The sequence below is a fragment of the Globicephala melas genome, chromosome 6 (genome assembly GCF_963455315.2).
Source record: "Globicephala melas chromosome 6, mGloMel1.2, whole genome shotgun sequence".
NCBI classification, from domain to species: Eukaryota; Metazoa; Chordata; class Mammalia; order Artiodactyla; family Delphinidae; genus Globicephala; species Globicephala melas.
In genome coordinates, this window is record NC_083319.1 from 1,162,349 (window position 1) to 1,185,988 (window position 23,640).

The window sequence follows — 23,640 nt, forward strand, 5'->3', positions numbered from 1 at the left end:
GAAAGACGCGTGGGGGCGTCAGGCCCGCCGAGCGCTCTGCATCTCCGGGAGCCCGGCTTCCTGACGCCGCCAGCGCCCGCTCGCTTTCATGGGTCCGCGGCCCGCCCCGCCGGGGGCGCCTGGGCGCTGACTCTGAGCCCGGGCCGGAGCCCGGACGGCGGCTGCTGGCGGCACTGCTGGTGCTGGCGGGTGAGCGTCCGGCGGCGCCGGGCCCGAGTCTTGGCGTGGGACAGCCGGGCCGCGACAGCCTCCCCGGGACGGGACGCCCGGGACCCAGCCTCGGACACGGGCATCTGAGACCGTGAGGAGAGACGAGGCGGGGCGCTCCCACTCCCGCTGAGCGCAGGACCCCAGTCAGGCTCGCCGCCCCCCTCCGCCGGCGTCTGGTCTAGAGCAAGCCCTCCCCGACCCCCGACCAGAGCTCCGCTCCCCGAACGGTTTCTTCCCGGCATCCTCCTCCCGAGACCCCCCGCCCCCAAGTCCCCGCGGTGCCTGGAGTAATGACCCCACCTTGCTAACCACAGTTGTCTGTGGTGGGCTTTGGCACAAGGACCCTGGACTGGGACCCTGGGCTCGGTAACGGTGGGCCCATCTGAGGCCCCTGTGCCTCTGTCTGTCCGAGGAGCCACCTGTCCTTGAATGGGAAGTAAGTTCACGCTGAACTCTGGTATTTCATTGACACCCTCAGCATTGAGTGTGTGTGTGTGTTTCTGGGAATAACTCCGTCAGTGGGGTTTTGGTTATCTGATTAGATTTGTATTTTAATTAGGTGGAATTTTTTTTCCTGGCCGCTGACATCTGCTCCCTAGTGCTTTGTCTGCTTTCTCATGTCTTCAATCGTCTGTCCTTCCTCAAGCTGCCCTCTTGAGCTAAGACATTCAGAAGGTTTCTTCTCAAACCCATTTCCTTTGATAAACTGCCCCGTCACCATTTAAAACTTTATAAGGACTTCTTCCTCTGATTCGGGTGTCTGTGTCCCAAATGCTGCTTTTGTCTTACTTCTGCCTAGAATCAGGAGGTTTTTGTCCAGCCACTGATAGGAGACCAAAGGAGGAAAAAACAAAACAAAACAATTAATATGATCTTCCTTACCTTCATTCTGTAATTTCTCTCATGGTCTCATAAAAATTAAGGAAAAACAAAACTCTTATGCGTTTTCCCCAGACAGACCCTGCAAGAGGTCCCTTCTGGTTCTTAAGTTTCTTTCACATCTCTGCTCCCGAACTTAAGTTGTGAACATTGAACTTGACCTCACTTCAATAAATGTGCCTGCTGGGGGTTTCCCTGGTGGCTCAGTGGTTAAGAATCTGCCTGCCACTGCAGGGGACATGGGTTCAAGCCCTGGTCCAGGAAGATCCCACATGCCGCAGAGCAACTAAGCCCATGCACCCCAACTACTGAGTCTGTGCTGTAGAGCCTGCGAGCCACAACTACTGAAACCTGTGCGCCTAGAGCCCGTGCTCCACAACAAGAGAAGCCTGCAGACCGCAACGAAGAGTAGCTCCCACTCGCCGCAACTAGAGAAAGCCCACGCACAGCAACAAAGACCCAACACGGCCAAAAATAAATAAATAATTTAAAAAATAAAGTGATGGAAAAATTGTCAACCAAGAATTCTATATCCAGCAAAACTGACCTTCAAAAATGTGGGAGAATTTAAGGCATTCACAGATAAACAATAGCTGAGGGAGTTCATCACCACCAGACCTGGCCTACGGGAAATGCTCAAGGTAGCCCTTCAGATTTAAATGAAAGGACGTTAGTACCTCAAAGCCATAGGGAGAAATAAAGATCTGTGGTAAAGGCAAAACCATGGGCAAGTATAAGAACCAGTATTACTGTATTTTGGGTTATGACTCCACTTTTTATTTACTACATGATTTGGAAAACAAATGCATAAACAATTACAAATTCATGTAATTGTGCACACCGTGTACAAACATGTAGTTTGCAGTGACAACATAAAGCAGATGGAACTGCTTAGAAGCATAGTTTATGTGATTGAGTGAAGTTGTCCACCTCAAGTACGCTGTTATAAATTTAGGATGTTAAGTGCAGTCTCCCTGGTAAGCAAAGAAGATATCTAGAAGATATACACAAAAAAATCCACAGGAAAGCTACTAGAGATAATAAATGCAGGAAAGTTGCAGGGTACTAGATCAACAAACAAAGTCAGTTATGTTTCTACGCACCTGCAATGAACAATTCAAAAGGAAATTAAGAAAGCAATTCCATTTAAAATAGCATCTAAAAGAATAAAATAATTAGAAATAAATTTAACCAAGGGGGTGATTTAATTGTACACTGAAAACCATAAAACATTGTTGACATAAATTAAAGAAAACCTAAATAATTGGAAAGATGTCCTTTGTTCACGGGTAGAAAGATTTTTTTTTTTTTTTCTGGCTGCACCACGCGGCTTATACTTAGTTCCCTGACCAGGGATTGAACTACGGCCCCAGCAGTGAAAGCACCGAGTCCTAACCACTGGACCACCAGAAAAGTCCCAGGAAGACTTAATTCTAAGATGTCAGTACTACCCAAAGTGATGTACAGGTTCAATGCAATCCCTATCAAAATTCCAGCAGTTTTTTTTCTTTTTTTTTTTTGCAGAAATTTTATGTCAATCCTCAAATTCATATGGAATTGCAAGGGGGGCCCTGAATAGCCAAAATAATCTTGGAAAAGAACAACGTTAGATGACGCACATTCCCCAATTTCAAAACTTCCTACAAACGCACAGTGTTCAAAACGGTGTGGTGTTGTCATAAGCATAGACATAGACCAATGGAACACAAGTAAGGCTCTAGAAATAAACTCATATATCTATGGCCAATTGATTTCTGCAAGGGCAGTAAGTCTATTTAATGCGGGAAATAATTTGTCTTCAGCAAATGATTCTGAGAAAATTAGATTTCCACATGAAGTTGGACCCCTACGTCACACCATATGCAAAAAGTTAACTCAAAGTGAATCAATGACCTAAATATAAGAGCTAAAACCACAAAACCCCTAGAAAAAAACATACAGGTTAATCTTCATAACCTTGGGTTTGACAACGGATTCTTAGATAAAACTCCAAAAGCACAAGCAACAACAGACACATGTTGGACGTCATCGAAGTAAAAATGTTTGTGCAGCAAAGGACACTATCAAGAGTACAAAGGCAGCCCACAGAATGGGAGAAAATATTTTCAAACTACAAATCTGATAAGGGTTTAATAGCCAGAATATACTTTTTAAAACTTCTAAAACTCAACAACAAAAACAAAAACTCTTGAAACTCAACAAACAACAAAACCTCAAAAACCCAAATTAACAAAAAACTAAAACTCAACAAAATGAAGAATGAAAACACCTTTTATAATGTCAAAAGGGTACCTTATATGTTATGTATAATTTAACACACACACACACACAAACACACACACGAACGTGGGCGTAACTGCAGGTGCCGCGTGGGTCAGAGCTGAGAGCACTGGGACCTGCTTGGGGACACCCCTTGCCCATTCAAGACATTTCTCCAAAGAAGATTTATAAATGTGCAATAAGTACATGAAAAGATACTCAACGTCACTAATCATGAAAATGGAAATCAAAATCTGAATGACAGACCACTTACACTCATGGGATGCTACTATTAAACAGAAAACAAGTGTTGGCAAGGATGTGGAGAAATTGGAACCTTTGTGCACTGCTGGTTGAAATGTAAAATGATGCAGATGCTGTGGAAAACATATGGAGGTTCCTCAAAAAATGAAACATAAAGTTACCATATGATCCTGCAATCCCACTTCTGGGTATACCCCCCCAAAAATTGAAAGCAAGGTCTTGAAGAGATATTTGTATACCCAGGTTCACAGCAGCATTTTAAACAATAGCCAAGAGTTGGAAACAACCCAGGTGTCCACTGATGGATGAATGGATGTGCATAATGTGGTCCATCCATACAATGAAATATTATTTACCTTTAAAAAGGAAGGGAAAAAAAAAAAAGGAAGGAAATCCTGACACAAGCTGTGACATAGATAAGCCTTGAAGACGTTATGCTCAGTGAAATAAGCCAGACACAAAAAGATAAATTCTGTATGATTCCACTTACATGAGGTATCTAGAATAGGCAAATTCATAGAGACCGGACAATAGAGGTCACCCCAGGCTGGGGGAGGGGGAATTGGGAGTTGTTGTTTAATGAGTGAATGGTTTCTGTTTGGAAAAATGAACTCGTTTTAGAAATAATGATGATGCGTTAAAGCCAGTGCATTTAGGGACTTTCCCTGGTGGTTCAGTGGTTAAGACTCTGCGCTCCCAATGCAGGGGGCCCAGATTCTATCCCTAATCAGAGAACTAGATCCCACATGCCGCAACTAAAGATCCCATAGGCTGCAACTAAGGCCCAGCGCAGCCAAATAAATAAATAAGTAAGTAAGTAAGTAAAAGATTATTTGTGTTTGGGGGGGAAAAAGCCAATGCATTTAAATGTGGTTGAAAGTGTATAACTTAATGGGCCAGAGCTGAAAGCCCTGGGACCTACTTTGGTACCTCCCATCCATCCCCCCTCCCCACCCTTGGTTCCTGGCAGCTTTGAGGTCTGAAAAGGGCAGAGTAGGTTGTGATGAGGGACTGGGCCTGGCTCCCCAAATCTGTGGGCTGTGGAGGGGGAATCAGGCCCCAGCTTTGTCCCCAAAGTCAGTGGCCCCGGGCAGTTGGGGGAAGGGCCCTGGACCCCCAGACATACCCGAGTGTTCAGGGTCACCAGGTGTGGCAGGACAGTCTCAGAATGCACCTCTCTGGGCCTTTTCAGTTCCACCCCAGGCATGGAGGAGCTGCCTGGAGGGTTGGGAGGGGGGAACGTGGTGGGTCTGTGGTGGGGGTGTTGGGATCAGGCCCCTGAGCTGATAGAGGAAGAGATGCAAGTGAGAGCAGCCTGGGGAGGGGCTGCCATCCAGGGGAAGGGGCTGTCAGTCCTTGTGTCTTGTCCTTGCCCCCACCCTGAAGAGGCCGTTGGGGGCCTTCAAGTGTAGCTCTCTCAACACAGGACAGGAATCCCTAGGTGCGGGGATGGGGACCCAGGAACAGGGACATGGGAACATGGGAACCTGGGCACACAGGGACACGGAAAAGGGGGCATGGGGACACAAGGATGGGGGCATGGGGGTGGGCACACAGGGATGGGGACACGGGGCCGTGGGGGACATGGAGTCACAGGGATGGTGCCACAGGGATGGGGACATAGGGACATGGGAACACGGGGGTGGGCACATGGGGACATGGGAAAGTGAGGAACACAGGGACACAGGGATAGGGACATGGGGACGGGGACACAGGGACATGGGGATGGGGACAGGGGCTGTGGGATGATTGTGGGGTGGCACTGGGTGACCTCAGGGTGACTACACCCATAGGGTGGTGTCATGTGATGGACAGTCATTGTCACCATGCTGACTGCCATTGCAACAGTCCTGGGACTGTGTGAGGGGAAGCCAATGGGCCAGCTGGCCCGGTTTCCCGGCTGTGGCCAGAGCCCAGGACCCCAGCCCAGCCTGGGCCGTCCCAGCACCAGACAGCCCAGGCCTGGGCAGAGCCTGGGGGTCGAGCTGGCCGGGGACAGTCTTGGGAGTGGGAACGGGTGGCTCCCCTTCCCTCTGCTGCCTGGCTCACTGCCCACGTCCCCAGCAGGACTGTGGTCAGCACGGCCCCACCTGTGCTGAGCGGGCCGCCCAGCTTGGCCTGTCTGGCCCCTCACCGGGCCCTGGACTGGCACCGGGGGAGAGGTGGCCCTTCCGTCCTCTGGGTACTGCGGAGCCAGTGAGGGGGCTGGCCTGATGGGGAGGGGAGGGGGTCCCAGATCCCAGGCTTGGCCTCCTAGCCTTCTCCACCCCCACCAGCTGCCCAAACTCCTGCCTGGGCTCCGAGGCCCCCGCTCGCCCGCCCCCTGCCCAGCCACACGGGCCCTCACTGTTGCTCGGACAGGACAGGCTCTTCTTCCACGGCGGCCGACCCTCTTCGACGGAGCCCCCACCCCCATCCTCCTAAGGCTCCCTCCCTCCCTCTCAGGGCTCGTTCTGAGCAGCTGCTCAGGAGGCGGCCTTCCCCAGCCCTGCCCTTGACGGTGACCCTCCCCTGGGGCTGCCCGCTGGGGGGCCCGACCCAGGACAACGCCGTGCGGCCGGGAGGCGGCTGGGCAGCGGGGCAGGCACTTCCGCCCGGTGCGTGTGTGGCACGGCGCCCGGCCCTCAGCAGTGGCCGCTAGAGGACGGGTGACTGGCCAGGCACGTCCCCGCCCCAGCACCGGGCCCTCGAGCCCTCTGCCCACTTCCTGTGCCCCCACAGCGACCATCTTCGTGGTGACGCAGGAGCGCCAGAAGCTTGAGGACCCGGAAGCTGGCCGCCGGCGGGACACGGCAGAGCTGCTCACAGCCCCGCCCACGCCGTCACGTGAGGCCGTCCTGCCGGTCACGTGACCCCGCCCACCTGACCCGAAGCCGGCGGGCAAAGTGAACATGAGCTCCCCGCCGCAGGCCGCCCCGACGTGGGCCCTGGCCCTGGTGCTGGCCCTGCAGCTGCGCAGCCTGGAGGCCGGGGGTGAGTGCCGGCCCGCGGGCCCCCCACCCGGCACCCCCAGGTGCCCCCCGCTGAGCGCTGTGCCCTCCAGCCCACAGAGCCACGGACCCTGACTTTCAGGAGGCCTACTTCGAGCAGCTCCTGGACCATTTCAACTTCGAGAGGTTTGGGAACAAGACCTTCCGCCAGCGGTTCCTGCTGTCAGGTGAGGTCGCCCTGGGGACAGTTCCTGCTGTCGGGTGAGGACGGGCACCCCACGCCTCACCCGCCCCCTTGCCTCCATCCGACAGAGAAGTTCTGGAAGAGGGGCGAGGGGCCAATATTCTTCTACACGGGCAACGAGGGGGACGTGTGGTCTTTCGCCAACAACTCGGGGTTCATCCTGGAGCTGGCGGCGCAGCAGGGGGCCCTGGTCGTCTTTGCCGAGCACGTGGGTACCGGCTGGGGCTGGGGGTGGGAGTGGGGGCCAGACCGGGGCGCGGGGTCAGTGACCCCTGGTCTCCTGCCCACAGCGGTACTATGGAAAGTCTCTCCCGTTCGGTGAGCGGTCCAGGTGCCGCGGGTACACGGAGCTGCTGACGGTGGAGCAGGCCCTGGCCGACTACGCGGGGCTGCTCCGGGCGCTTCGGCAGGAACTTGGGGCCCAGGACGCCCCCGCCATCGCCTTTGGCGGGAGGTGCGTCCTTGTCTCCTTTCTCTCCCGGAACAAATGCAAGCCTGGCCCCGGCCAGAATTTCTGTGGGTCTTAGAAGTTTGGGGTCCTTTGGAGGCATGGGGTGGGGGGCTCTGAGAAAGGAGAGAGGAGGCAGGTGTCGTCGCGGAGGCGCACTGGGGCCGGCGGGAGCGGGGTGCTGCAGGGTGGCGTGGGGAGCCACCCAGCTAACCCTGTGCCCCTGCCCAGCTATGGGGGGATGCTCAGCGCCTACATGAGGATAAAGTACCCCCACCTCGTGGCGGGGGCACTGGCAGCCAGCGCACCTGTCGTCTCGGTGGCAGGCCTCGGTGACCCCTACCAGTTCTTTCGGGACGTCTCAGCAGTAAGTGAAGCCTCCGGCCCCCGACCCCTCCCCCAAGCAGCCCAGGCTGCGGGTGCAGCCACACCCTTCCTTCCTCCAGGATTTTGAGGGCCAGAGTCCCAAGTGTGCCCAGGCCGTGCGGGACGCCTTCCGGCAGATCAAGGACTTGTTCCTACAGGGAGGTGAGGAGGCCGCCCCCTGCCTCCCTGCCCCCCATTCCCCCTCCCCCACATGTGCCTGAAGGCTCCAGAGGCCCTTGTCCTGCTCCTCCTGGCAGCCTATGACACGGTCAGCCAAGAGTTCGGCACCTGCTGGCCACTCTCTGGCCCAGGGGACCTGACCCAACTCTTCGGGTTTGCCCGGAATGCCTTCACCCTGCTGGCCATGATGGACTACCCGTACCCTACCGACTTCGTGGGACACCTTCCTGCCAACCCCGTCAAGGCGAGGCACCCACCCCTGGCTGGCGGGAGCCCGGGGAGGGCAGTGTCCTGTGGATAGGGAAGGGCCCGGCTGCCCTGGGGTGGTCAGAGCTGGCCAGCCCCAGGACCTTGCACCCACTCTGGGACCTGGGACTAGGGAAGGTCTCTAGGGGGGTGGCCGGCTGAGGGGCTCTGCTGGCACCCACAGGTTGGCTGCGACCGGCTGCTGAGCGAGAGCCAGAGGATCAAGGGGCTCCGATCGTTGGCCGGTGCGTCTGCCCACCTGCCTGGGCTGGTGTCAAGCGTGAGGGGCCCAGTGTTGGCAGGGGAGCGGGTGGGCTGAGGAGTGGGCGGGCAGCAATGAGGGCCGTACGGGGGCGGGGAGCGCAGAAGCCTCCACTTGGTCCCTGGGGCAGGAAGTGGCCATCCCCCTCATGGCCCAGCCTGGAGAGCGCGAACCCAAGGGCCTTCTGGGAGGTCCCTAGTGCAAAGGGCAGCACACCCCACCTCGGCCCACCCTGCTGGGAGGGAGAACATCAAGGTGGGCTGCCCAGCTGCTCTCAGCAGCCAGGACAGGAGCTGATAGTACAGATCCACTCCTCACTGGGCCCATAGGACCCCAGAGCCCCTGACACCTGCTGGACCCGTCTAAAGGGGCAGGGTGAGTGTCCAGGCACCCAGCCCCAGTACCCCTCTCCCCCAGGCCTGGTGTACAACTCCTCGGGCACGGAGCCCTGCTATGACATCTACCTGCAGTACCAGGTCTGTGCCGACCCCACGGGCTGCGGCTTGGGCCCTGATGCCAAGGCCTGGGACTACCAGGTATGTGGGAGCTGGGGGCCTGGGACTGCCAGGTATGGGGTGCTACATGTGGTGTCCTGGCCCCCTGGCCTGATGGTGGTGCGGGTGTCCTGCAGGCCTGCACTGAGATCAACCTGACGTTTTCCAGCAACAATGTGTCGGACATCTTCCCTGACCTGCCCTTCACCGAAGCCCTGCGCCAGCAGTACTGCCTGGACACGTGGGGCGTGTGGCCCCGGCAGGACTGGCTGCAGACCAGCTTTGGGGGAGGCGGTGAGGCTCAAGACAGGGTTGGGGGCGGCATCCTTCCCCCTGCACTGAGCTGCCTCTGTTTCCCACACTCCCTAGCCCCTGGGTCACAGACTTGCGGGGGGGGGCCCACCCGGTCCCCACCACTGCTTGCTCTGTCCGTTTCAGACCTCACGGCTGCCAGCAACATCATCTTCTCCAACGGTGACCTGGACCCCTGGGCCGGGGGAGGGGTGAGTCAGGCCAGGAAGTCCCTGCCCTGTGTGGGTCCCGGCACTCTTGGCTCTGCACCTCCTTGGTTTTTGTTCCAATCTCCCTTCTTCCTTCCTCTCCCTTTGTTGGTTCTTTTCCTACTTCTTATGGCGGCCTGGCTTCTGACTCATTCGTCTTCACCTTTCATTTCTAATGGGACCGTTCAGGTCTATGCAGTCACCTCAAACTATTGCTTTAACTGCACCCCACAGGCTGGGACATGCAGCCTCCCAGCAGGTTGTGCTGCGAGGCTGAGGCCGAGAGCACAGTCTGCACCCCTGACACAGATGCTCCTTCAATGATACAGATTCAGAGCAACCTGAGCATGTCAGTCCTCGCCGTCACCATCCACGGGGGAGCGCATCACCTGGACCTCAGGTGTGGTCCTGCCTGGGGAGGGGGTGCAGTACCTGGCCTGGGCCGATGGGTGGACGTGGGCTAGGGTGGTGTGAGGCTCGGGGCCTGCCAGCCCTGCTGAGTGCCCCCCACGCCTGCTCCTCAGAGCGTCCCACCCAGAAGACCCCGCATCTGTCGTGGAGGCGCGCAGGCTAGAGGCCACCCTCATCGGCAAGTGGGTCGAGGCAGCGAGGCATGAGCAGCGGCTGCGGCTGGCACAGCACAGGGGCTCCGAGGCTGAGGGGTGCTCCCCCAGCAGGACCAGGGAGGACTTGCTGGGAGCCTGAGGCGAGTAAGCGGGGGAGGAGCCCTGGCCCGACATCCTGAACCTGGAGCTCGGCCAGGGTGGGCAGGGCCTTGCCCGAGGGAGAGGCCGGACAAACACTGGTGGCCTGTCAGCCATGTCCTGTCCCACGTCCTGTCCTGTCTTGAGGCCCTGGACACAGTGAACACACTTACACCACCTCCTAAACGCCGCTGATAAATAAAGCAGCGTCCTCAGCTCCCATCTGTGCCTTGGGTGACGGGGGATACCGGCCTTTCCTGCAGTGGCCAATCCACACCACCACGAAAGGCCACCCCAGTGATTCTCCACCTCCCTTCTCAGCTGTCCTCTTCATCCTCTTCGTCCCCAACCACTGCAGTGTCCGTCTGGGGAGCCCTGCAGCCCCCAAGTCCCCCTGCTTGGGGCCAGGCCTGGGCGGGGCCGGGGGGCAGTCTGCCTCACTCAGCGGACTCAGGCCCCACCGTGTGGGAACCCTGCTGTCCCGAGTCCCACACCCACCGCTGCCCAAGAGGCTCCTGCGCTGGGGTATGGGGGGCGGGGGTAGCGACAGGGGGCATCACGTGCCCCCCCAGCTGGGGAGGTCGTGCCAGGCAGGCAGCCACAGCCGTGAGAGGCAGGGCAAGAGGCCGACTGAGACACGGGCCCCGCACACCTGCCGGGCACCTGCCAGGCACGGAGCCTGCAGGGCCCGTGGGCAAGTGGAGGGCGGCAGCCCTGCCTGAGGGTGAGCGCACAAGGTGCGAGCGGAGGAGGGGCCACAGCAACAGGCCAGGCCCTGCCTGACCCTGGGTCCGGTGCCTGTGTAGAGGCTTCTAGGGGTAAGAACGAAGTCTCCTTACGTTTAACACAGAGAAGGGGCTGGCCTGTCCTGCAGGGTCACCAGGGCCTGGGAGCTAGGGCCAGCCGAGGCCCAGGATCCTGGCTTCTCTCTGAAAAGCTACCCCGGGGTCAGTCCTAAGGCATGGATGGAGCCGGCTGAAGAAGAGGAGTGAGGGCTTCCGTGGTGGTGCAGTGGTTAGGAATTCGCCTGCCAATGCAGGGGACACGGGTTCGAGCCCTGGTCCGGGAAGATCCCACATGCCACAGAGCAACTACTGAGCCTGCACTCTAGAGCCCACGAGCCACAACTACGGAAGCCCGCGCACCTAGAACCCGTGCTCCGCAACAAGAGAAGCCACCGCAATGAGAAGCCCGCGCACCGCAACGAAGACCCAATGCAGCCAAAATTAAATAAAATAAATTTATTTTTTTAAAAGAAGGAATGAAATAGGTTGACCAGGCACCCTGAGAAGGAGCCCCAGGCGCGGACACCCCACACGCCAGGGAAGCGGGCAGAGCAGGTAGGGCCCGCCATGCTCACTGGCGCCGGCAACCGTCACAGGCATATTCTCACCCTGGGCACCACTGTGGCCAGCACCTGCCCTGGGAAGCTGACGCTCCCAAATCTCTCCCCGGGGGCAGGGACACAGCTGACCTCTGGACGTCAGACCTGACCCAAACACTGCCCCTGCCGCCCCTCCCCGTTTCACAGTTGCGATTCCGGAAACAAAGACACAGCAGGTGCCAGTTAGAACAAATGTACTTTTATCTCCACTGAAAAGTCCATCCATCAGGGTTGGCCTGGGAGCCAGTGAACTTGCCGGCCCAGCCCCGCCCAGCCCCTGCAACGGCAAGGGGAGGATCCCTGAGTCCAACGTGTAAACACCACAGCCAGCCAGGGGCCCAGATCCCCATGAGGTCACGGATGCCCCCTGAGACCCCCGGGTTGGGGCGTGTTCACAGGCTGTGAGGCCTCGAGGCTGAGCTGTACCCAGGCTGTCCCCGCAGCACCCGTTTCTGATCTCATCATGGGCTCTGGGGACCCACTGTGGCCCAGGACCCCTAGGAAGCCCTGCACGGCCAGCAGGAGGGCATTCGGGTTTCAGGAATGTAGTCACGACATCATTTTCTCAGGAAGAAGGAAGAGGCTCCCCGGGTGGACGGGACCTCCCTGAATCACAGCACTGATTTATTCCTACTTGTTCCTAACGGTGTCCCGACGAGAACCAGGCAAGGAGCCCAGACCCGTGGCAGAGCACCAGAAGCCCAGCGGCCACCCCAAGCAGCTGTGAGGCCCCGAAACGTCCTGGCCCAGCTGCTGCTGGCCTCGGTCATCAGCCCGGCCTGGAGCACTTCCAGCCGGCTGGGAGGACACCGCACAGCCAAGGTCAGGGCCATGGTCTTGCCCACAGGCACGCTCCATGACAGGACTCATCAGTCCCCCGGGCAGCACCCACTCGGGAGCCGTCCCGCCCTAGGAGGGGGCCCAGATGGGCAGGGGGTGAGCCTCCGTGTTGAACACGTAAGTGTCCAGGCTGAGCAGGTCTGGGTCGTCGGAGAAGAGCAGGTACAGGTACTTGAGCGTCTCCCCCAGAAAGAAGCTCTCCATCTTGTCCCTGGGCTGGGGATTGCGCGGGTCCTGGACGTTGCTGATGGAAGAGTAGCCGCCCGAGGGGACCTGCACGAGAGCCAAGGCCACGGCGTCACGACGCAGGCTCAGCCCTTTCAAGGGCTGCAGGCTAGAGGCCCCCCAGGGCAGGGTCTGGGGCGGTGAGGACACCAAGGCCCACAAGGGGACTGGCCGCCCCGGAGGTCAGCCGTGGTTCCTCCAGGGACCCCCTGGGGGATGCCAGCAGCCTGCAAGTGACCAGATGGAAAGTGCAACCTCCAGAACCTGTACAGGTCTTGCAAAAGCCCAGAGGTCACCCGAGGGGTGTACAACCCAGCACCTCATGTGCCACGGGACAAAGACCAAGTCTCAGCTCTGCTGGGCTGGGCACTGGGCACTGGGCCCTGTGCAGGGCGAGACCTTCTCTGAGCCATGGCCCCGGCTGCACGATGGGCGGCTGGGCCTGAGCACAGCGGGGGTGGTGGCGGTCACGGCACCCGTCCTGGGGAGCAGCGGCCGAGACACAGACGACCCAGGAGGGACACGCCCTGTGCACCTCGGGCCGCTGCAGGGACCCGCCCCACCCAGGCTGGCCCCCCGAGACAGGGAGGAGGGATGCCCTGGCCCCCTGGGCCCTCCCCCACCCAGTCCAGCGGCAGGCGACGGCGAGGAGCTGGGGATGAGACCCAGGGGCGGGTGGCCTCACCCTCGCGTACGCGTTGAAGCTGCGGAGGATCTCCCAGCCCCAGTCCTGGTACTTGCGCTGGCCCGTGAGGCGGTACAGGTAGAACAGGCTCTCCACCGTCTCGGGCCGCAGCAGGTTGTGTCTGTCGGCGGCCTGGGGAGGAATGCGGGCTCAGGATGAGCCTCGCCACGCCCCTGCCCTGGCGCCCCTGAGCCGCACCAGCCCCAGCGTGGCTCACCTTGACCTGCACGTCCTTATGGGACCTCTGGGGGTGCAGGTTGAAGTGCACGATTTCGGGGCTCAGCCCCGTCTCCATCTGACGGTTCATCTGGTAGCAGGTGTCCATGAGCGCCTGGGCCAGCTCCATGTGGTCGGCGGGCAGGCCGTGGTGGGCGCCCAGAGCTAGCGTCCCCGGCAGGAAGCACACCAGGTGGTCCTGGAATCAGAGGGTCACCTCACCACCATGGACCTGCGGCCTCACGGGTTCCACACGGGTCCAGCGTTATCAGGCCTCCCGTGTTCCCAGGAGCCAACAGGCCTGAGTGCTGGCAGGGCTCCAACAGGGGACTGAACTGCAGGCCACACACCAGGGCCCCACGTGCGCAGGGCAGAAGCTGCTAGAAGGACCACCACCTCCCGGGGAGCACATGCTGAGCCGGGTCTCCCTCACCTCTTGCCCCAAACGGCCGATGGAACACCAGCTGCAGGAGGGCGGGGGAAGGGGGGCTGGGGGCAGGGGTCCCCTGGAGCACGGGAGGCGGGGCTTGGAGCAGGGGAGGGGCCCTGGCACCACACAGACCTCAGCTCCCCCTGTCACGGGACAGCCCAGGCTGCGCAGCCCACGTCCACTCGGGACGGCTCACACTCCGCGGCCAGAATCGCATGGTTCCCTCCGACGTCCGGAGTCTCAGAGCCATCCGATGTCAAGGACAGAGGGCGGAGCCCCAAGACCCCACTCGGCCACGTCAGCCCAGGCTCACCATCTTGGCGCTGAAGCGGCCGTGGGCGAGCTCCCCCACGAAGGTCAGCTGGCCGGGTTCAGACCTGCGCAGCAGGTGCTTTCTGATGCCCTCCACGGCTTCGAGGTAGTCTTCCAGTAGCCTGTGCAGACCAGCGGGGCCCATGTTCCGGGAAAGGGCACGACCCTGAGCGCCCGTCCCCATTCTCGCGGCTGCCCTGTCTGGGGTGGTGCCCCGCCAGTCTCCGCGTGGAGGCCCGCGTCAGCCCCGTGGGCTTCTGCCCCCGCCCCTCACCAGGGCCCGTGCCTCCCAACCAGCCCCAAGGGGCCACCAGAGACCAGTCTCTGCCGAGCCCCTGGCCCCGACGCGCTCACCCCGGTTCTCTGAACCAGCCCGCGGGCTCCCCAGTGGGTGACACCCTCGTTTCACCCGTGGGTGATGGCCTGGAGCTGCCCCTGCCCCTGATTCTGGGTCACTGTCACCCCTGGGCCTGAGACTTGAGGGTTAATCTCTATTTTCCAACCTTGACAAGGAACTACGGCTGCTCCCCGGGAAGCGTGCATTTTCAGGGTCAGGGCACTAAGCTCGAGGAGGCCCAGGTGGCCCCGGTCGTCTGGCACGGGAGCGGACGCCAGAGGGGCGGCCACAGGCCCGAGGAAGACCCCGGCTGCCCGGCACTGACGAGCCGTGGACCCCAGCGGCCAGCCGGGCCCTGGCTCTGCACACAGGCTGTGAGGAGAACCCCAGCCCGCGGAGGGGCCCGGCCCCAGCTGGCGCGGCTGCCAGTTCCCACCACCCTGAGAGCTGAGAAATGGGCCTCACTGTGTCTCCTTCTTCCCACCCTGGATCCACTGCTTCAGCAGGTACTCGTAGTAGCTGTCGGCCCTGGCGCCCAGGGTGAACACGCCCAGGTGGGTGAACAGCCCGCTGTTGGTGTTGATGAACATGGGCACCAGCCCGTCCTTCTTCCCGCGCAGGGAGTGCACACGCCTGGTCACCTCCTCCACGGCCTCCTGGGGCACAGGAGGGCAGTGCAGTGAGCAGGGCGGGCTGCGCTCCCTGGATGCTGTCGCCCCGACGGGCCTGACCACAGGGCTGACCCCGCCCTCGCCACGGTTCTCAGCCCCCACCCTTGGGGGACATCTTAGGAGCAAGTGGCCACCGTAGCACGTGTATGCGTCCTGACCACATGCACACGACCCCTTCAGTCCACCGATGGGCAAGGGACCTGATGACTCACTTATACGCGAAGATACACAGCAGCCCAACACACAAACTCAGAAAACAAACCACTGACTGTCAGAAAAGTTGCTCCAGCGAGACACAGTCACACACCCACGAAGAGGTACAAGTATGGCTGGACAACACACGAGGACGTCTGTGCAGGACGGGACCCGACAGGAGCCGTGTTGTCAAGATCCCCAGTGGGACACAGGCCAGAGCTCAGCAGGTGACCGTCCAGACACGCGGTCAGCCCACACGAGGAAGCCTGTCTGCGCTTGGAAAGGAAGGGTTCTGACCAGTCCTGCAACCTTGAGGACTCCGTGCTCACTCAGCGCCCAGACTGCAGTCACTGCAGGAGGGACACGAACTGACCAGAATGGGGCCCATGCCAGAGCCCAGCCCTGTGCGGCTGCCAAGGGGGGTCGGCAAACAGTGCTGGGTTCAATCTGGGTGAGGGAATTGTTCTGGAATTACATAACGATGACGGTCACAGACGTGTGAGTACACGCAATGTACACAGAAGACAGGATTTCTCGATATATAAACTAAATCTCAATTAAAAGCAAAAGGGAAGGCATCCCTGGTGGCGCAGTAGTTGAGAGTCCGCCTGCCGATGCAGGGGACACGGGTTCGTGCCCTGGTCCGGGAAGATCCCACATGAAGCAGAGCGGCTGGGCCCGTGAGCCATGGCTGCCGAGCCTGCGCTCCGCAACGGGAGAGGCCACAACAGTGAGAGGCCCGCGTACCGCAAAAAAAAAAAAAAAAAAGAATCCGCCTGCCAATGCAGGGGACACGGGTTCGAGCCCTGGTCCGGGAAATCCCACATGGCAGCGGAGCAACTAAGCCCGTGTGCCACACCTACTGAGTCTGTGCTCTAGAGCCCACAAGCCACAACTGCTGAGCCCTGCAGCCACAACTACTGAAGCCTGCATGCCTAGAACCCATGCTCTGCAACAGGAGAAGCCACCACAATAAGAAGCCCACGCACTGCTACGAAGACCCAACGCAACCAAAAATAAGTAATTAATTAATTTAAAAAATAAAACAAATAAAATGCCATCTTTTAAAAAAAAAGGAGAGAGAGAAAAAAAGCTGAACGAATAGAGGCAACCTTAGAGGAAGGCCCACAAGCAGAGACATCGTCCACAGGAGGGGCCCTGCCTAAGGCGGTGAGCAGACACTGCTAGAGGCAATAACACACAGAGAGCCAAGAACAAAACCCACAAGTCAGCCCTCCGTTCCACGTGCACCTGCTGGTCCCACCACACAGCAGGAGCCATGCCAGCAACACCGCTCCAGCCGCCCGCCCAGGACAGACATGTGCGTGGGCACAGTCCAGGTGCCACAGCTGGGACGACCACGGTGTCATCTGCACTGAACTGGCTACAAAACCCGGTGACTCCACACATCCCACGGCAGCAGCCACGACAGAGCCGGCCGCCCTCGCTGGCTCAGAAGAGTCCCGGACAACAGTAGGTGGACCCGGGGCCACGCACAGCGCCACACGACAAGACGTCCACTGCCAGGACCCTCAGGACACAGGACTGCACGGGGGTTGGGCCAGGCAGAGGACTCACCCTCCAGTCAATGCCTTTCATGCCTGCACCTCTGATATCACGAGATAATGGGATTCACCAGGAAAAACGTGGGACAAAACCAAAAACTCACTGGTCTCTGGCCCCAGGATCAATGACCACACAGACCTGCACCTGCCCCACTGAAGCAGAGACGGCCCCGCTGCAAACCCGCTCCAGCTGGAAGCACAGCCCCTCCGTACCTGAAATTTCTTAACTCCCGTGAGACGAGAGAGCTCTCGGAACTCCAGCTGAATGCTTGTCACCTCGGCCACCGTGCTGTCAGAGGTCCAACGCGGTGGGTGGGCAACTCCAGTGCCGATGTTTACGTCGGAGTACGGGATCTTAGAGGGTGTTTGGAACGCAGGCATTAACCGATTTCCAAAGTCCTCCTGATACACAACACAGCGACGAGTCAATGATCCCTGTCCCAGAGCGGCCTGTCTCCATGGCATGACACTAACCTGTCACCCGTTTCCACCTAATCCAGTGGAGAGTTGAGTTTGCTGGCTTCATGTGGCCCCACCCCTGAAGAGCTGCAGAAACCGAGCTGGACTCAACCAGCTCTGAATGACCACGCCTGCGGGCAGCGGGGCCACTTCAGCCACGCACGTGCACGGAAGCGGACTCGAGCGCGCAGAGGGGAGCGCAGACTGCGAACAATGCCTCCCCGCCCTGATCCCACGAGCAAAGGACCGACTGTGCGGCACTCGAGACCCCAGGGCCCCCAGGACGTGAGCCGCCCTGGTGCCAGGACACTCACGGCCTTTTCCAGAAAGAGGACATCCCCGGACAAGTGGAAGGCGCTCAGGAGACCCCCCAGGATACGGATGGTGCTCTCAAACAGGTTGACGTCCACATTTTTCTGAAATAATAACTTCTGGGACACCCACTTCCTGGCTTCTTCAAATTCTATCACATGAAACAGCAGAGATACAGGAACAAATTAACAGTCCAAGCGTTTCCCTGACTGCTCCCTCTGGGGCCACATGCATCCCCTGCAGGGTTTCAACATCACTTCCTAGTGCAAGAGGGTCCCCTGAAGGCTTCCAATCCCGCAAAAAAAATCGAGCCAGTGTGCAGCTGGGGGAAGGCCATGCAGCACGAGGTCAAGTGCGCGACAATCACAGCCATGCTACAAAGGACCACGAGGGTGAGTGAGTGGCAGGCGGTCTTCAGCCCAATCAGAAAACTTAAAGCAGGTGTTTAAAATGCCAGTTTAGAAACACCTAGAGACACACCATCCCAACTTAGCCCCATCTGCGCGGCACAGGAGGACATTAGGGAGAGATTCGGGGCGCTGGCGGCTCCGTCAGATCACGTGTCACCTCCCACCACCGGGCCCCGCCTGACTGCAACAGAAACACGGGCTGGGAACGCCCCTGGAAGCCCACCTACAGCCTCACTCAGCTCTGGGCAGGGGGCGCAGGGGACACTTGGCCTGAGCATCCCCAGGCCGCCTGGACGTGAGGGGACAAAGGAACTGCCCACGGCCAGCACGGCCACCCTGGCGCCCAGGACGAGGGGAGGCGCAGCCCAGCGGGACACGGCGCGTGGACACCTTCCAGGCCAGGCTCGCTCGGGCCCGAGGGTCACGCACGAGAGCTCGGCCCCCCAAGCTAGGGATGAGCAGATACCTTTCTTCAGACCCAAAATCCACATGGTGTCCAGGGCGTCGATCAGCGTGAGGCCGAGGCCGAACCACTCGCTGAAGGACTTGGACACGGGCTTCAGCTCGTCGTGGCCCCAGGCGAACTTGCGGTATCCGGCCCACGCGTGGCGGAAAGCGGCGACCACAGCCTTCTGGCGCTCGTTCTGCGAGGCTGCGAGGAGGGAAGCGGGGCGTGGGCGCCCGGACAGAGCTGTCCTGCAGCCCCTCGGTGAGGGAGGCAGGCGGGGGGCACCGTGGGCTGCAGTGAAGGTCTGAGCAAGACCCGCTGCCTGGCCCGGGCCCATCCGCCTCCACCAGAGCCCGGCGGGGACCACCCTCCGGGGGGCAGTGAACACTCGCAGAGCAAAGGATCGGAGGCCGCGGGACCACTACGGCTGCGATGTGCAGTCTGGTTTGGGGACATCAAACGTGACAGGCGCTGGTGACCCGGACAAAAATACCTTGTCTGGCGGTGCTGCGTCCTGCCCGATCAGCTGCGGACACTTCCAACGGGGACGAAACGGGGAGCAGAACCACCAAGGCCACCCCGACACTCCCCAGGGCGCCCTCGGGGCGCGTCCAGAGGCTGCTTCCCGCCACACGCGGGGGGACCACGTGCACACACGTGGCTACCGCGCAGGGGAACACGTGTGTCCACAGCTTCGCCACATGTCCCGTCAGTGTCGACACCCACGGCTCTGCCGTCCATTTCTAACCCCACACGGTCGCCCCGTGTCCCCACGTGCATGGCCACGAGTCCCCACTCCGGGCTCTCTTGTCCTCCCTGGGGGCTCCAGCACCGAGAGCAGAGGGTCCCAGTGGGGACCCAGACTCAGTTCTCCTGTCCATGGAATGGGAACAGGACAGACTGATCCCTCAAGGGGCGACATGAGGACCGCAGCACCCAAGGCCCCTGGCTGCCCGGACACAGGCAGGAAATGAGCCTCCCGCACACACGTTCCTGTGCGGCTGCAGCGCCGGACACGGGACGACAGCCGCCAAGGAGCCCCACGTCGTCTGCAAAGCTCTAAGGGGTGCCAGACGCTGAGACCCGTGCGTCCTTGCACCTGGGTGTCCAAGGCTGAGCAGCGCTTGTTGGGACGGCAGGAGCCCCCCGCCGCCCCGCCGCTCTTGTGCGTGTCCGCACGCCCCCTCCCTCAGAGTGCCCAGGGGAGGCCCGAGAGGGCGCAGGCGGGACCTTACCTGGACTGTTCCTCATCCTGAGGGCCTGCGGGGAAGGCCTGGGGGCGGCCTCTGCCTTTCTCGGAGAGAGCTGGGGGCCCTGCTCCGGTTCGGTCCCTGTGCCCCTCCAGCTGCAGTGGGAGTAGAGAGAGAGCTCAGGGCAGGGGCAGAGGTGCTGAGGCCCCGCGGTCGAGGTCGAGGTCGAGGTCGCAGCCGAGCTGGGCTCAGGCTGGGCCTCCACGCCCTCCCACCCCCCACGGGACACACACTGTCTGCGAGGAACAGAAACCAGAAGGTGCACTATGCGTCAGGCTGCTTCTCTCTTTTCCAGGAAAAGAAACACCACAGAGACCGCCTGGCGGCCTCTGCGTCCCCATTCAGTCCAGCTCTGCTGTACCTGACGCGGCTCCCCTGCGCGTCGTCTTCCCAGCGAGCCTCGCCGGCTGCCTCTGCCCTCCTCTGGGCCTCGTCCTGCCTCCTGTCCTTGGCGTCTCCATCGGGGGCTCTGATCTGCAGGTTGGGTGGTCCCCGTCGGAAATGCCTTGGAGGCTTCTGGACAGACACAAGCAGAGACAAGAGTCACTCGTGAAATGATTCAATCGTCCATCTGGGACGCTGCCCCCGTCTGACCCGGCCCCGTGCAGGGAGCACTGTGGACTGGCGGAGCAGCTGCAATTTCCCAGAGGAAATTGTTTTCATTTTTCATACGGCGGGCAGCTCTGGGAGGAGCCCTTTACTCGCCAGCTCCTGGCCCTGACTACCCGGCTGGAGGCTCTGCCAACGGGCGAGTGCCACCCTGGACAGCGGGTTAAGCCGCTGGCAGGGACGTTTCCGGGTGTCAGACCCTGAGGGTAGCAGGGCTGGCAGGGTGAGAGCCAGCACGGCCCCATGGATGGAGCCGCAGACACCGTCGCAGGCCCGCGCCCGGACTCCCCAGCTTCATCCTCGGAAGGGCGTGGCAGAGGTGGCCAGTCAGTGACAGAGCGCTGCGGGGAGGGCAGCGCCCCTCCTGGCTCCCAGCCAGCCCTGACCAGTGCGCATGATGGCAACCCCTCCAGGATGTGAGGACGCTGAGTTGTGAATGGAGAAGACTCTGCTTTTCAGCATCCGTGGAAACCTTGCTGGCAGATCCCGGAAAGCATTCTCCTTCCAGGGATTCAAACCCCGCCCAGCTGGGCCCCCCTGGTCAAGAGCGCGGGTGTGGCCGAAACAAGGATGCATCGTTGCTCAAACAGGTCCTGGGGACGAGGGCTGGCGTCTGAGCGGGAGAGGAGGTCCGAGCGGCCCCAGGACTTGTGCCAGGGGAGACACAGGTGTTCAGCCCCTCACGTCCAGCCCCTCCTAGACACCAGAGACGGGGTCGTGGACGCTGAAGTGGGGAAACGTGCCGCACTCTGCTTTCACAGGACCGTGAAGGTCAGTAGGCAGAAGAGCAGCCACCGAAGTGGCAGGAAGAATGCTCGTGGCTCCGGAGGAGAAATTCCCTCTTCTACCCACAGACCCTCCAGTGAGACACGGGGAGAACGGCTGCCTGTGTCTCCCCGGGGCAGCCCTGCAGGGGTGTGAGGCCAGCACCCGTCCCAGGATCCTCTCCCTGGGGGGCCCTCGGCGCACCCGCAGTGCAGGGTGTCCCCAGGTGCAGAGCGCCCTGGGTTCTCCAAGGCCATCCCCCCCAGAGCCACCGCCCTTTGCAGGGGACTTTCCCTGGCTCTCTGGCTGCCCAGACTGCCCTCTAGTCTCCATGTCCTCCCCCCGCCCCACCTCCCCCACCCCGGAAGGCGCCCCAGGGCTAGACCTCGCCCCTACTTCCCCTTTTCTGGACAGCAGGCACCACGCACCTGCACACTCCCAAACCTCTCTCCCAGGCCCCGACTGACGCTCGGGCAGGTCCAGAGCGGAGTGCCCACCTGAGTGTCCCCCGCCAGTAGCTCCCAGAGAAAAGGGATGGGTCTCACACCTACCAAGGATCCGGCACAGCAGATGCACAAAGAAGACGAGGGACAGAATGGCCCTCTTCCTTTGCCCCGTCTCCTTCATCCAACCAGCCCAGAGCAAGAAGTGTGAGGTTAAAACCTCAAACAAATGGTAAGAAACAGAACCCTTCCCAGACTGTCTGAAACAGCACGTACTGTCTCGAAATGCTTCTGGCACAGGCCCGGGTCACAACTCCACGTACAGTTTATTCAAAGTACCTGAGGTGACGCCCCCGCGAAGGTTTCCGGGTTCTCAGCTGCTCTCCGAGGAGCTGGCAAGACGGGTGGATTTGCGGGTCTCATCTTCGGCCCTTCTGCCGACCTGCTGCCCACGGCTAAACAAGAGAATCTACTTTATCTCAAATTCGCCACAAAGCCTGGAGAACATTCAACGTGCACTCGAGACGGCATCCACACAGCTATGGCTCCGTGTAAAAGGACGCGGCGGGACCTCCGGAGAGGGCCGTTCAAGCAATTCAAGAATGGCCAAAGGGAGTCAAACCTTTCCCAAAGCACCTGGCCGTTTCTGTCCTTATCCCCACCCGCATCCCCGTTGCTCTGCCTTTATGATTTCCGTTTCGGGAAGGGCACGAGGTGGCACACGGGCCATTTCCTGGAGCAAACCTACGGCAGCTCTGCAGCCCTCCTCCTCCAAGAGGCCACCCTAGAGCAATTCGGAAGGGACCCTGCACCTCCTCACTGGCACCCTGCCCGGCCCTTCCCAGCTCCCGGTAGCGCGTGTGAGGAATCCACGCGACGCGTTCGGACTCAGCATTCAGCCTCAGGACCTGAATCTCACTGCGAGACAGAGAGGGTGAGATGCCGGTCCTCACAGCAGACATTTGGGGAACAGTCACACAACCTCAAATTAACAGCCACCTCCTAGCCGAGGCTTGGGAACACTCTAGGCTTCTCTGTTTCGACTTCCTGCCACTGTGTCGAGTCTATGCCTCCTGCAGCTGCGAGAGCCGCTGCTGCCGCTTAGTCCGACCTCAGGAACCCCCACGGATCCCAGCGGAATCGTGGAGCTGGTACCTTTCCACTCGTCGGCCACACTGATGTAGGACAGGAGGCCGCAGAGCATCAGGCACGCCAGCAGGAAGAGGACCACGTTCCGCTGTAACCTCGACAGCTGCTTCCATTTCTGAGAGAGAGAGAGACAATGGCACTTTTTACTGACAACAGCACAGCTGGAAATCTCTCCCACTCTGACACACTCCGTGGGGGCGACGAGGAATTCCGGAGCCCAGCGTGGGCTCTGCTGCTTTTGAACCGGAGGAAGCTGCCTCTCGGCAGGGGCCGCAGGCTGGGATGATCCTGCTGCAGACGACACACCGCGCGGGCCCGCGTTCGAGGAGAATGCAAACCCACGCGGAGACCGTTTCTGGCTGCCACGGGGACAGCGGGGAAAGAGCGGCAGCCCGCGTGTGCCGGCTCAGGCTCCGCCGGCCTCGCCTCGGCCCTGCAGCCCGAGACCCCGGGAGCCGCGTTCGTGCGCTCGCCCCGGGGAGGCCCCCAGGCCGCCCCTCACCCGCCAGAACGAGCGCCGCCTCAGGCCCTGGCCGCCGTCGTAGCTCCGGCCGGGGCTCAGCGTCACCGAGATGAAGTCCCGGCGCGGCGGCAGCGGCGGCGGCGGATACATGACAGCGGCAGCGGGCCGGGGAGCTTCGCCCTCTGGCGTCGTCAAGAGGCCCGGCTCCGAGCTGGGCAGTGAGGCCGGCAGGTCCGACGCCGGTAGGCGGCCATCGCGGCGCCGTCGACTCCCCGCCCATCGCTCTGAGCCAATGCGCCTTTGCCGCGCCCTCGGAGTCCCATTGCGCCTGCGCCCGCCGTCGCTGCTCCTGCGTGCGGGCTTACATGCCACGGCGCGCCTCCGTGCGTGCGCGGTGACGTCACGCCCACCCTGCTCGCTCCTGCGCACATCTCGCTGGTGTGGCTGCGCAGCCTGTGGGGTTTCCGCTCGAGCCGGTTCCCCTGG

General features: G+C 60.5%; 2 protein-coding genes across 3 annotated transcripts; one reads left to right on the forward strand and one right to left on the reverse strand.

Moving 5' to 3' along the window:
* Positions 1–11,613, forward strand: DPP7 (dipeptidyl peptidase 7). Of its 2 annotated transcripts, none has more exons than XM_030838223.3 (15): positions 1–646; positions 6,334–6,585; positions 6,656–6,769; positions 6,855–6,994; positions 7,077–7,240; positions 7,466–7,601; positions 7,681–7,762; positions 7,858–8,024; positions 8,211–8,271; positions 8,706–8,824; positions 8,920–9,076; positions 9,221–9,285; positions 9,612–9,682; positions 9,807–9,992; positions 10,861–11,613. In XM_030838223.3, the coding sequence occupies exons 2-14, from the start codon at positions 6,504–6,506 to the stop codon at positions 9,985–9,987; spliced, it is 1,539 nt and encodes a 512-aa protein (XP_030694083.2). In that variant the 5' UTR covers positions 1–646; positions 6,334–6,503; the 3' UTR covers positions 9,988–9,992; positions 10,861–11,613. The 2 variants fall into 2 exon arrangements, with proteins under 2 accessions (XP_030694083.2, XP_060156093.1); XM_060300110.2 differs by having other exon boundaries at positions 9,807–9,988.
* MAN1B1 (mannosidase alpha class 1B member 1) lies at positions 11,213–23,433 on the reverse strand. The gene is made up of 13 exons (XM_030838226.3): positions 23,194–23,433; positions 22,698–22,806; positions 21,882–21,997; positions 20,087–20,241; positions 19,711–19,820; positions 18,494–18,679; positions 17,620–17,768; positions 17,060–17,248; positions 14,881–15,071; positions 14,080–14,200; positions 13,338–13,535; positions 13,121–13,252; positions 11,213–12,483 (listed from the first exon to the last, which is right to left on the reverse strand). The coding sequence occupies exons 1-13, from the start codon at positions 23,302–23,304 to the stop codon at positions 12,280–12,282; spliced, it is 1,971 nt and encodes a 656-aa protein (XP_030694086.1). The 5' UTR covers positions 23,305–23,433; the 3' UTR covers positions 11,213–12,279.
* Between the last annotated feature and the right edge of the window lie 207 nt (positions 23,434–23,640).